General features: G+C 31.1%; 1 protein-coding gene across 1 annotated transcript; it reads left to right on the forward strand.

The window, feature by feature from the left end:
• Positions 1–3615: 3615 nt before the first annotated feature.
• LOC116120943 (probable 2-oxoglutarate/Fe(II)-dependent dioxygenase) lies at positions 3616–13659 on the forward strand. Its single transcript, XM_031406923.1, has 8 exons — positions 3616–3864; positions 3978–4107; positions 4898–4951; positions 5988–6238; positions 6340–6587; positions 8501–8637; positions 12864–13051; positions 13205–13659. Exons 1-8 carry the CDS (start codon positions 3616–3618, stop codon positions 13466–13468), a joined length of 1521 nt encoding a protein of 506 aa, XP_031262783.1. The 3' UTR covers positions 13469–13659.
• The last annotated feature ends 875 nt before the right edge of the window (positions 13660–14534 follow it).

The raw sequence follows: 14534 nt of genomic DNA on the forward strand, positions 1-14534 counted from the left end.
CTACAAATCAGATCAGAAGCAAGATAGTTATCTGAGCTGCAAGGATCAATTATCAGAACTGTAGAAGAGCAATTAATTGAGTTGCAAATCAGATCAAAAGCAAGATAGTTATCTGAGCTACAAGACTCAATTATCAGAACTTCAAGACATCAATTATTAAAACTATAGAAGAGCAATTAGCTAAGCTGCAAATTAGATTAGAAGCAAGGCAAGAGGTAATTAGTACTAAATCAACTATCATTTACTTGCAAACATTTCCTAGTGACACCACATTCAGTTTGGCTCTTAACTCAGTGAACTGAGCAACTGAAAGGGCTTTAGTAGGCAGATCCACAATCTGTAGCTTGGAAAGAACATATTGGATGGCTAGCTCTTTTGCCAAGACTTGTTCTCGAACATAATGAGCATCAATCTCAATATGTTTGGTTCGAGCATGAAATATGGGATTAGATGCAAGAGCACCAGTACTAACATTATCACACCAGATTACTGGTATAGTGTGAAAGGTTAGGCCAAGCTCAGTAAACATATTTTCAAGTCAAGCTATCTCTGTGGCAGTGTGAACAGGGGCTCTATATTCAACTTCAGTGGAGGAAAGAGCAACAACTTTCTGTTTCTTAGAACTCCACTGAATCAAGTTTAGTCCTAAGTATACACAATAGCTACTGGTAGATCTTCGATCCTCGATACTTCCTCCCTAATCAGCATCGGCATAGCACTCAACATGAAGAGTGCTTATTGGTTTAAAAAGAAGGCCAAAATCCAAAGTACCTTTAATGTACCTCAACACCCTCTTACAAGCTTGTTATTGAAGTTCAGTGGGTGCTTGTAAGAATTAACTTAACTTGTTTACAGTGTAACTGATATCTAGTTTTGTAAGAGTTAAGTATTGTAATGCTCCTACAGTACTTCTATACAAGCTAGGATTTTGAAACAATTCACTATCAGTTGAGCTAAGTTTGACATCAACAGTCATCAGAGTTGAGCATGCATGTGCCTCTATCATTTTAGTTCGAACTAATAAATCTGAAGCATACTTGGACTGTTTTAAGTGAATACCTATTGAATCTCTTGTTGCTTCCAAGCCCATAAAATATTTGAGTGAGCCAAGTGTCTTTAAGGCAAAATTACCATTGAGATCTTTCATCAATTGCTTAATAAAGACCTGATTAGAACCCGTGATCAATATGTCATCGACATACACTAGTACATAAATGGAACCAGTGTCTTATTTAAGGATAAATAAACTTGAGTCTGATACTGAGTTTTGAAAGCCTTTAAGTTGTAGAGCAGCCTTCAATCGATCAAACCAAGCTCTTGGAGCTTGCTTGAGCCCATAAAGTGTTTTGTTCAGCTTGCAAACAACATCAGGAAAAGCAGAACTCTCAAAACCAGGCGGTTGCCTCATGAAGACTATTTCAGTTAAAACTCCATTGAGAAACGCATTGTTAACATCAATTTGTTGAATATCCCACCCATGTGTCACAGCTAGAGTGAGAACTATATGTATAGTAGCTGGTTTAATCACTAGACTGAAGGTCTCGAAGTAATCCAGATCGTGAGTCTGTTGAAAGCCCTTTGCAACTAACCGGGCCTTATATTTCTGTAGGGTTTCATTAGCATTAAATTTTGTGCGAAAAAGCCCATTTATTTCCCACTATGTTCATGTCAGAAGTAGGGGCAACAAGAGTCCAGGTGTTGTTAGCTATGAGTGCATCATACTCACACTGCATGTCAGATTTCCAGTTGTTGCTCTGGAGAGCTTCAGAGACTTTACCAGGTTCTGATTCAACAGATTCAATGGTGCCAGATCCACTAATGAGAAGGGCAAAATGTTTATCATCATTAGTTTGACTATAAGGAACAATATGGGACTGGACAATTGACTTGGATCTGGTCACCATTGGATGAATATTCATAGATGTTGATTTATCATTTGGTTCAGCAACAACTTGCGATGAAGTGAGATCAACAACAACCTGACATGGTGGTGATTTATTGGAGCAGAGGGTCTCACCTAGATGACTATCATTTAGTTCAGCAAGAACTTGCGATGAAGTGAGATCAACAACAAGCTGACATGGTAGGAAAGAGCAACCTGCAGGGATAATAAGGAGAGTATCTACTGTGGTTTGATTGTGATTAGTGAAGATTTTATGAACAGAATTAGGTATGCGGATATCAGATGGGTTAGACATAAGATTGAATCTAGAAGAGGCATTGGGAGAAGTAATTGGAATTGTATGAGTTGTTATAGTGTGGGGAGAAGACACAACAAATTTAGAAGTCTTACTAACTATTGCATTGTCAGGTGACTGATCAGTAGAGTCAATTACTGCAGGAGAATCAGGGGGAGCTGAAGGGTGATAATGACTAGGACTAGAGCCACAAGGAAAATTTAAAATTTGTGGATTTGTACAAGTGTCAATATTGGTCTAAGATTGAGAGTTTAGATTTGAGTGTGGGAAAGAAAACATATTATTGACTGTAAAAGGAAATTCACATTAATTTAATTGTACACTGGGGGTGATAATTACTGTTCCATCAGGTTTTAAACATTTGTAACCTTTGTGCAATAAACTATAACCAACAAAAACACACTTTATGGTATGAAAATCAAATTTGTGCCTATTGTAGTGCCTAGTGTAACGAAAACATGAGCAGCCAAAGACTTTTAAGCCTTCATAGACAGGAGTTTGGTTAAAAAGCTTTTGATAAGGACACACATTATTTAGGATAGGGGTAGGCAATCTATTAATTAGGTAAACAACAGTTTCAAAGGCTAGCCAGCAGTATTGCAGTGGCATAGATGCATGGGCCAAAAGTGTAAGTCCAGACTCTACAATGTGTCTATGTTTCCTCTCACTCCTACCATTTTGTTGGTGAACATAAGCACAAGATTGTCTAACCTGAATGCCTTGGTCAACTAAGTATGGTAAAAGGGCTTTGTATTCCCCACCTTGATCAGATTGTAAGGTTTTGAGTTTACATCCAAATTGCCTTTTGGCAAGATGCTGAAATTTGATGAAAACTAATCTGACTTCAGCTTTGGTCTTAAGGGGAAACAACCATGTGAATCTACTGTAGTCATCCAAAAACTACAAATAGTATTTAAAACCTTCTACTGAAGTACAGGGGGTAGGACCCCAAACATCAATGTGGATCAGTTTTAATGGAGCTATAGCATGAGATTGTGATGCTGGAAAACTAGACTGGTGTAATTTACCTAATTGACAAGTTGTTTCTCCTATTTCAAAGTGAATTTTTTTACTTGTTTTTCTCCTTGTATTTAGACAGAAGATGTTGTAACCCATATTTTGTTATAGTGGAAATCCTTCTTTACTTGACCGTGGTTTTTCTCTCAATTTGTTTGAGAGTTTTTCATGTAAATTTCCCGTCTCAATTTTTATTTGTTGTGTGATATTGTTTCAACCCGATTGTTGATTTTCTAACAGGAAATTCATTAAGTGTCAATAAGAGAGTGATCGAAATCAATGCCTGTGCCAAACAATCATGGAGTGGAGTGTATAAATTAAGCAACAGCATGGCGGCAGATCCTAAACACAAGTCCAAGAGATGGCTTAGTAAGAAACTATACGTGTAGAAGATCTATATATGGACCCAAAACTAACAAAGCTGGGGAGGTCTCTCCCTGTGCCTTCTGTTCAAGAGCTGGTGAAGAAGCCACTGAATACGGTTCCACCACATTATGTCCGACGTGATCTAGAAACTCCGGTGATCTTCAATCACACTTCCTTGCCAGAGGTGCCGGTCATCGACATGTCAAAGTTGATTTCCAGAGATTTCATGGATTCAGTGCTGGAGAAGTTCCACCATGCATGCAAAGAATGGGGTTTCTTTCAGGTATATGGATTCACAAAATTTTGTCCGCTCCAAACTTGAAAAATTAAATTAGTCAACAATAGCAATATCTATATATATTCCTAGTTTATTAACATGTATGATTTGCTATGCAGTTGATTAATCATGGAGTAAGCACATCATTAATGGAGAAACCGAAGCTAGAAATTCAAGAGTTTTCAGTCTCCCACTCGAAGAGAAGAAAAATATTCCCAAAAACCAAGAGATACAGAGGGATTTGGGCAGGTGTTTGTTTTTTCAGAAGAGCAAAAGCTTGATTGGGCAGATATGTTATATACCATCACCCTCTCCTCTCATTTGAGGAAACCCCACTTGTTACCCAAACTCCGTCCACGGCTCAGGTTCTCTTTCTGTCAATCCTTCATTTAGTTTCTTTAATATTATCAACTCTACGTAGTTAAAACCCTTAATCACTCTGGTCTTGAATGATTATCAGATTAATTAATGCTCTCTCAAAAGCAGCAAATGTTGTGGACTACTTCAAGGGATATTTTTCTCGCGAACTACGTGGAAAATCATACCTTGATTTCTTGAGAATTAAAAAAGAGGACGATAGACTAATGTGAAAATCCTAATGTTTAGACTCAATGAAATAGAGATACGATATAGAAACAAAAATAACAAACACACAAACCACAAACATTAAAAGAAAGAAGAAGTATGTGTGATTTACCTTAATTCACCCAATTAACAAGCTACGTCCAGGAGAGTCAATAATATTTCAACTGTCTCACCTCTCTCATTTACAATGAAGTAATTTACTCTATGATTACTATCACTTATTACCAGAGAAAAGTGTGTTTATGTACTAGATTTAAAAGACTAAAATCTAATATTACAAGGATTCCTATTCCTAAACTCAAATCCAATAAAGAATTCATAACTTAAAGAAATCCTTCAACGGTTATACAGCGGACCCTCGAATGCATCTACATGGCCCATTAATAGTAAAGTAGTGGATAACTCCAACATAGACTTCTATTAATAAAATTGGTTAATAGTTGACATTTGACAGGCATCTGTTTGATGTTACATGATGTCATTGTAACTGAGAGTGTACTTCAAGCTGGTTTGTTATGAAGTTACCCTGTACGAAATGGAATGATGGCTTCATTCCTATGCCAAACCTGAAGAAATATTAGTCTATAAATTCCAACACTTCTTAAAAGTGATAGATCTTTCACACTTATGTTGGAACAGAGCAGAATCCTTACAGCAGCCATCAGCTGCATTACTATTGTCTCCCAACTTAACATAGACGTCAAGTAACTACGAAAAGATATCAACGATGATTAACTACATATGTAAGAAAAATTAGGCTTGGGCATACTCAATACTCAAGGCCAGGTGGGCAAGTGTCCACCGTTCCTTCTTCGGTCTATCCATTCCATTGTTCAGAAGAGGAGTTTCTAACTCAAAACTGTTTTGGAGAGAATGAGAGAGGACAGTGTTTAAAGAGAAGACTGCAATTGATTATTTAATTTGGCTGGTATAATTGAATAAAATGGTAAGGGGTCACCCCTCAGTGCCCATGAGAACTTTTTAACTTGAAAAGTAACTCTAGACTCAAGTCTTACCTGGGCTAAAATTATGGGCTAGTGAAAGAATTTGGTTAGCCAGCTCTTAGGTCCAAAATATAGATTACAAACCCAAAAGCTCTATATTGCAAAACCTAAAACTTGATGGCCGAACTTAAGTTTAGCAGTCAACATTCATGCTATACCAAAAATATTTAAGTCAGAGCACTAATAAATTAATACTTGATTACAGTTTACTTATTACAAATAGGTCAATAACACACTTATAACTCAATCTCATAAACTTTCTCTCACAATCCTAACATAACAGTTTGCAATTAATCAGTTCGCAAATAGATATTGTCTACTCGCTATGGATTCCATTTACTCATTTATGAATTGACCAATTACGAGTTGTCATGTCGAGATAATAAGAGTAAGTTTGTAAGATTAGATTGCGAGTAAATCTTTATGTTTATAAAAATTAACCAAGCACCACGTTTTCTGCTTTATTTTTAATACCATTTCCAAAGACGCAGCCACCAAAAGAAACTATATAGAATAAGACTTGAAATCTTTTAATATAAGATCAATCATCTACGGAGACAAAGATGTCGAGCTCTCTCCCTGTGCCTTCCGTTCAGGAGCTGGCAAAGGAGCCACTCACTACGCTTCCACCACGATATGTTCGTTCAGATCAAGACCCTCCTTTCACATCCAACGCCACTTCCTTGCCACCACTGCCTGTTATCGACTTACAAAAGTTGCTTTCAGGAGACTTGACGGATTCAGAATTAGACAAGCTTCACGATGCATGCAAAGAATGGGGTTTCTTTCAGGTATTAGGAAAAAGATAAAACAGAAATTCGTAATCGTATATATTTCATGTCATGTGTCATGTATAAAATATGTTTTAAGATGGATATGTTTTATTTTGCAGTTGATAAACCATGGATTGAGCAGTTCATTGGTGGAGAAGGTGAAGATAGAAACTCAGGAATTTTTCAATCTGCCAATGGAGGAAAAGAAGAAGTATTGGCAAAAAGAAGGAGATACGGAAGGCTTTGGGCAGTTGTTTGTTTTTTCAGAGGAGCAGAAGCTTGATTGGGCAGACATGTTCTTCGTGAACACCCTCCCAATTCATTTGAGGAAGCCACACCTATTTCCCAAGCTCCCTCTCCCTTTCAGGTTTTCTCTTTCTGCCAAATATTTGCTTTGTCAAAATCTCTACCTGTGCACGCCATCATATCATTATTTAAGTTAAATTATTAGGAAACCATTGGCTTGGATACTATAACTTGATTCAATCAACCATTTGAAATTAAACATGACGAGGTATGTCATTATCACGATTAGTCAAGAATTTAACACATATTTTCAACAGAATTGGTTTTGAATAATATATAGAGGCGCTTTCCAATTTGGACCTAAATTTACCAGTGGAATATATATTAGCATACACGACCTAGAATTTAATGTTAAAAGGTTAAGTTAAAAATAAAATAATATAATTTTTTTTTTTTTTTTTTTTTATAAGGATATTGTTATGCATTAGAAATTGGGATCTTAATTTTGTATCCCAAATGACATGACAATTTACATGTTACTACTAGATTATTGATTAAAAAGAAGTTATTCACTTATCCCGCTATCATAAAATCAAGATGATACTGACATATAACCCACCATATCACTCAGGAACAAAGTTGGAATTCCAACTAGTATTATTGAAAAAAAAAGATATGTTTAGTATTATTGAAGAAAAAGATATAACTACTTCACTATGTGTGGGGTCAATTTACAAAATAAATTATTTTAAATTAGAAAAAAATAAGACAAATACAAAGTAAACAAATAAAAAAAAAAAAAATTGGGTTAGGTTATCTGCCCCCACTCGTCTTTTCATAGGTCAGACCTTGCCACCTGGTTATGTTTAGTACATAACGTTTGTTGGGGGAAATTTTAGTGCAGGTACTTGCCTATGAGACAAATATTAGTAGGTGGGTCATATTCACATTAAAGTAAACTCTGTGGTTGTCTGTTACACTTTTTTTTTTAAATGTTATTTAGAAAAAGTAGAAAAAGTGTTTGAAGTTAGTTGAGTTGAATCAAATCGAGTTAAATTTGAGTATGAAAATGTGTTTAGTAAAATATCTAAAAATTATATCAGAATTGGATAAAATATTGAATAGTTATTTAGTATATTTTTTTAAAAAGGTTTTTAAGATAGAATAATTGTTTGATATATTTTCTAAAAATATTTAGATTACTTTTTAACTCCTTACATTTGTTAATTTAGTTAAATACCCCTATAATAAAAGTTTAAAAATTAACTAAAGCACCCTAACAATCCAAGAGGACAATTGGCCACCGACCATCATCGACAAACAACAACCGTCAGTCACTGGAATGGCACACGATCAACTGGATCTGGTTGATATAGTCATTTTCAGTCAGATCCACCATGATGGATCTGGCCAGAAACGACTAGATATACGACCAAAATCTAGCCGTCTTCAATGATTGATGCATGATCGGCCAAATCTGATTGGTCGTACGCCGTTCCGGCCACATCGGTCAATGGTGGCTGACGGTCGACGGTGGTTGCTGGCAAGCGGTGGTGTCTGGGGTGGATTAATTTTCAAATTGGAAGGAGTGAAAGAAAAATATTTTTGGTTGAATAAAGTTAAATAATCTGAAAAGAAGTCCCACCCTCGTTTCATTTTTAGACAAAAAATCTTATTTGAGTTGGATTAATTTTCAAAGTTTATTAGCCCAATAAGTAAACAAACACATATTCTATTTTTTAATTCAAATATAGTATCAGAATTATTATCTAGAAAAGTGTAACAAACAGGGGCTAAAATTTTGTCAAATACTTTAATGTTTTAGGATTTTTTAGTAATGTTTTGATCCCTATTTGTAACATTTTAATCCTTATAATTAACAAACTTCAGGGATTAAAATGTTTAATTTTCTTTACTTCTTCAACAATCTTATGTCTGATGTTAAATTAGATCCCAATATGATGACCCGAGAGACAAAGTAAAATGAATTTTTAATGCGAATCAAAGATTTGTCTTTATTTATTTTAAATGTAGAGAAATCTTGGAAGCTTACTCGGTAGAACTAAGAGATCTTGCCATGACAATCCTGTACCAAATGGCAAAAGCTCTAAGAATTGAGGCTGATTATTTCAAAGAATTGTTTGAAGAAGGGAGGCAGGCCATAGGAATGAATTACTTAGGGGTGAGCACGGGTAGCGGGTAGAACCGGAACCGGGGGTAAGAACCGGAACCGGAACCGGAACCTACCCAGAACCTGCACTGTGCGGGTAGGTTCCGGTTCCAATTTTTTGGAACCGCTACTGTGCGGTTCCGGTTCCGGTTCTTGCATGTGGGAACCGGAACCGGAACCAGAACCTGTAAAAAGGGTACCATGTTTGGAACCTGTAGGGTTACCCAGTTGGAACTTTTTGGAACCTGTTTTGGAACCTGTTTGGAACTTTTTTGGAACCTATTTGGAACCTGCTTTGGAACCTGTTTTGGAACCTGTTTGGAACCTGTTTTGGAACCTGGTTTTGGAACCTGTTTAGAACCTATTTTGACCTGGACTATAATGAAATATTTTGAAATGTAATAATAGAAGTTTCTATTATTTTACATATAAAAAAATTTAAAATAGAAAAAGTTAAAATTTTAGAATACCAACATTAATAATATACGATTACAATTATACTTATTACTATAAATTACCCATATTAAAAGCTTTATATATTATAATACATTATTTAAAGTTTTGATCATTAAGTGAATTTGGAATTTGATCTAATTAAAGTGTTTTACATTTTTAATGTTATTAAAAGAATTATTTTTGAATAAAATAGTATATTTGATTGAGTGATAATAATTTAGTTATTTACTTCAATATCAAGTTCTAAGTATATCTATAATAAATTAGTAATTAATTATTAATATGATAAATTGATAAACATTAATAGATTTAATTACTAGTTAAATATCATACTTAATCAATTATAACTACTTATTATAGTTAAATGTTACTTAATTAATTTAATTATAACATACTTAATTGTTATAGTATAATTAATTATAGCATTACATTAATTGATTACTACTTAATAATTGACTTATAAGTTATAACTAATTAAATAGTTAATTAATTGACTTTAATTGAAATTTAATTAATTATAGCATTACGTTATAATTTATAGTATAATTACTTAATCATTATAACATTTTATTATAAACATTAGTACAAACGTAATTAATGATTAAAAATTTAATTAATTATAATATTATATAAAAATTTATAGTATATTACTTAATAGTTAATTCCACTATAACTTACATTATAGTATGATTATAATAATTATATAACATTACATAATTAAATAATTACTTAATTGACTATGTCATTATATTATAATATTATATTAATATTTACTACATAAACATTAGCATAATACTTATAAATGATAAAAATTTAATTAATTTATACATTGCCTATAAACATTTCATTATAAACATTAATTAAGCATTACATTAGTTATAATTACTACTCAATAATTATAATATTATATATTACATTATATATTATGATCACTTACTTAATTATAGCATTACATAGTTAAATGATTACATAATTACATAATTAGTTATGAATTTATAACATTACATTATAAACATGTAATTTTACTAATTTACTATATTATTACATTACTTAATTAAACGATTAAAAATTTAATTAATTATGACATACCTTACATATTTAATATGGTTACTTAATCAATTATAACATTCCATTATAAACATTAGTATATTAATCAATGATTTGAAATTTAATTAATTATATTAAATTATAATTTATAGTATGATTACTTAATTCATTATAACATTACATTATACTATTATATTGATCATATAATTAATATACATTACATAATTAAATGATTACTAATTAATTTGAGTTTGATATTATGTTTAAACATTAGTAATTACTAATTTACTACAAAACATTAGCACAATACTTAATTAAATGATAAGAAATTTAATTTTATAACATTACATTATAAACATTAATTAAGCATAAATTATAGTTAAATAATTACTCAATTAATTATAATATTATTATATTACTTTATATTATGATCACTTACTTATATAGCATAATAGTTAAATGATCACATAATTACTAATTAGTTATGAATTTATAACATTACATTATAACATTAGTAATTTACTATACTATTACATTACTAATTAAACGATTAAAAATTTAATTAATTATAACATTACCTTATATATTTATAATATGATTACTTAATCAATTATAACATTCCATTATAAACATTAGTATATTAACAATAATTTGGAATTTAATTAATTAAATATTAAATTATAGATTTATAGTATGATTACTTAATTCATTATAACATTACATTATACTATTACAGTATGATCATATAATTAATATAACATTACATAATTAAATGATTACTTATTGATTATAAGTTATGATATTATGTTTTAACATTAGTATTACTATTTACTACATAAACATTAGCACAATACTTAATTAAATGATAAGAAATTTTAATTATAACATTACCTTATAAACATTTCATTATAAACATTAATTAAGCATTACATTATAGTTAAATAATACTCAAATAAATTATAATATTATTATATACTTATATATTAGATCACTTACTTAATTATAGCATTACATAGTTAAATGATTACATAATTACATAATTAGTTATGAATTTAAAACATTACATTATAACATTAGTAATTTACTATTTCTATATTATCACATTACTTAATTAAACGATTAAAATTTAATTAATTATAACATTACCTTACATATTTATAATATGATTACTAATCAATTATAACATTCCATTATAAACATTAGTATATTAATCAAATGATTGGAATTTAATTAATTATAATATTAAATTATGATTTATAGTATGATTACTAATTGATTATAACATTACATTATACTATTACAGTATGATCATATAATTAATATAACATTATATAATTAAATGATTACTTAATTGATTATAGTTATGATATTATGTTTTAAACATTAGTAATTACTAATTTACTACATAAACATTAGCACAATACTTAATTAAATGATAAGAAATTTATAATTATAACATTGCCTTATAAACATTCATTATAACATTATTAAGCATTAATTTATAGTTAAATAATTACTCAATTAATTATAATTATTATATTACATTATATTATAATCACTTACTTAATTATAGCATTATATAGTTAAATGATCACATAATTACTTAATTAGTTATAATTTATAACATTACATTAAAACTTAGTAATTTACTAATTTACTATTATTACATTACTTAATTAAACGATTAAAAATTTAATTAATTATAACATTACTTTATATATTTATAATATGATTACTTAATTATTATAACATTCCATTATAAACATTGGTATATTAATAAATAATTTAAAATTTAATTAATTATATTATTAAATTATAGATTTATAGTATGATTACTTAATCATTATAACATTACTTTATACTATTATAGTATGATTATATAATTATATAACATTACTAATTAAATGATTACTTATTGATTATGATATTATATTATAAACATTAGTAATTTACTAATTTACACAATACTTATCAAGTTATTATAATTTTATTAATTATAACATTATATTATAAATTTATGGTATGATTATTTAATAATTATAACATTCTATTATAAACATATTACATACTTAATTAAGTGATTAATAATTTAATTATTATAATATTACATTAAATTAAATAGTATATTACTAATTAATTATAACATTCAATTTACATTGTAGTATGATCACTTAATTAATATAATATTACAATTTACATTGTAGTATGATCCCTTATTTAATTATACATTACTAGTTCTAATATAATTTACTAAATTATATTTGGTATATTAAAATACCCAATTGACCATTATACCATTAAATTAATAAATATTATAATTTTTTTATGTGAATTGTGATGAATAATTGTTTGTGTTTTGGTTTTGATTGACGAATTTCATGTGAATTGTGATGAATTGATTGAATTCAAGTGTTGCTTAGAGATTACAGGTTATGAGTTACATTGGACACAAATGAATGAATAATGAAAATTTGTTAGGGGTGTATTTGTAAACTTATACGGTGTTTTTGTTATTTTTTAAACTAATAGGGTGGTAATTGATTTTTTACAGGGTACCCTGGAAAGGAACCGGAACCTGCATTTTAGGTTCCGGTTCCTTGAATTGAAGAACCTGCACTGTGCGGTTCCGGTTCCGGTTCCTTTTTTTGGGAACCTGCACTGTGCGGTTCCGGTTCCGGTTCCCCCAAAAAATGCAGGGTACCCGAACCGCTCACCCCTAAATTTATTACTATCCTCCATGTCCACAACCAGAGCTTGCTATAGGCCTCAATCCTCATTCTGACGCTGGCGGCCTTACCATCCTTCTCCAGCTCAATGTGGTGGAAGGCCTTCAAATTAAGAAAAATGGGATGTGGGTTCCTGTTCAACCCCTACCAGGTGCTTTTATCATCAACATTGGAAACATTTTAGAGGTAATGATCATCCTCTCAATTGATAATAAATAGCAGTTAGTTTAGTTCAGTTAGTTAGATCAGTTGGGAATTGTGATTATATAGGGATCTTAAAGTGAAATAAGATGAAGGGCATAACTAGATATTGTTTAATTTGTGTTTGTGATTTTGCAGATTGTAACCAATGGAATTTACCCTAGTATTGAGCATCGAGCAGTAGTAAACTCGGCCAAAGAAAGGCTCTCAATTGCCACATTCTACAGCCCCAAAATAGACGGCAATATGGGTCCAGCGCCAAGCCTTCTTACACCAGAGACTCCGGCGTTGTTTAAGACAATGAGCGTTGCAGACTACTTCAAGGGATTCTTTTCCCGACAACCGCAAGGAAAATCATACCTTGATGTCTTGAGGGTTCAAAATGAGAATGAGAGTGATTGAGTAAAGTGGAAATTCAAAGGTTTGGTTTGTTTAAAAAGTTTCTTAATAATTGACAGGGCATTTGTTTGATGCTACATCTTGCCATTGTAATTGAGTAATTCTGGCTAGTTTGTGACCGAGATTCGAGGGACCAATTTGAGATTAAACAAAGTTTTACGCTTGTATAATTATAAATAATTGACAGGACATCTGTTTATGCTACATCCATTCGATCTGACATTGCTAAATTGATAGAAGATGAAAACAAACAAAAACTTACGAGAATTGACGGATTTTGGGAATCATGTAATCTTGCTCTACTTTGTAGCCGGTAAAGCTAGGAGAAAATGGATGCTCCACGATATTTCTATAGAGTTAAAAATCATAGATATTTGACGCTCAATGTTGGAACAGAGATAATCCTTACAGCATGCGTCAACTGCATTATTATTGTCTCCAAACCTGACATAGTAAAATTACAAAAACATATGAAGCAACAACTCAAGAGGTAGAGTTAAAAGTAACTGCAAATATATCAATAAGGATACTATCCTCCATGTCCCATTGTACAGTCAATGTCTCTCCTATACCCCTACCACTCTGTTTCCCACTTGCTCGCCGTTCATCATTCAAGCAACACTACTGTCTACCATCGGTTTTGGTCCAGGTCGGGCAACGGGGTATTTTCGTCTTCAAAATGAATATCATTGTATTTAATGAAAATTATTCATGGAATATAACGTTTCGATAGTAAAGTTGTATTTTGAAACTTTTTGTGTGGGAATGGGCTAAGGCAAACCTTGGGTGGGAAAAAGTCGTTTACTCATAAATTAATATAAGACTTTTTGCTTTATATTTTAGAGTAAATGGCTTTTTCCTACCCAAGGTGTGCCTTAATGACATTTTCCCACTCAAAAAGTTTTAAAATACCACTTTACTACCCAAAGCATAGTTGCATTAGTAAATTTCGTTGTAAAGAAAGACAGGATGATCAAAAGTCTCGTTATAGGTAAGGACATGATGGTCAATTAACCTACTCCACAAAACTCGAACCGCCCCCCGAATCAACTCAATCTCTTCATCTTCC

Source organism: Pistacia vera, unplaced genomic scaffold, assembly GCF_008641045.1.
Source record: "Pistacia vera cultivar Batoury unplaced genomic scaffold, PisVer_v2 Contig951, whole genome shotgun sequence".
Lineage (NCBI taxonomy): Eukaryota > Viridiplantae > Streptophyta > Magnoliopsida > Sapindales > Anacardiaceae > Pistacia > Pistacia vera.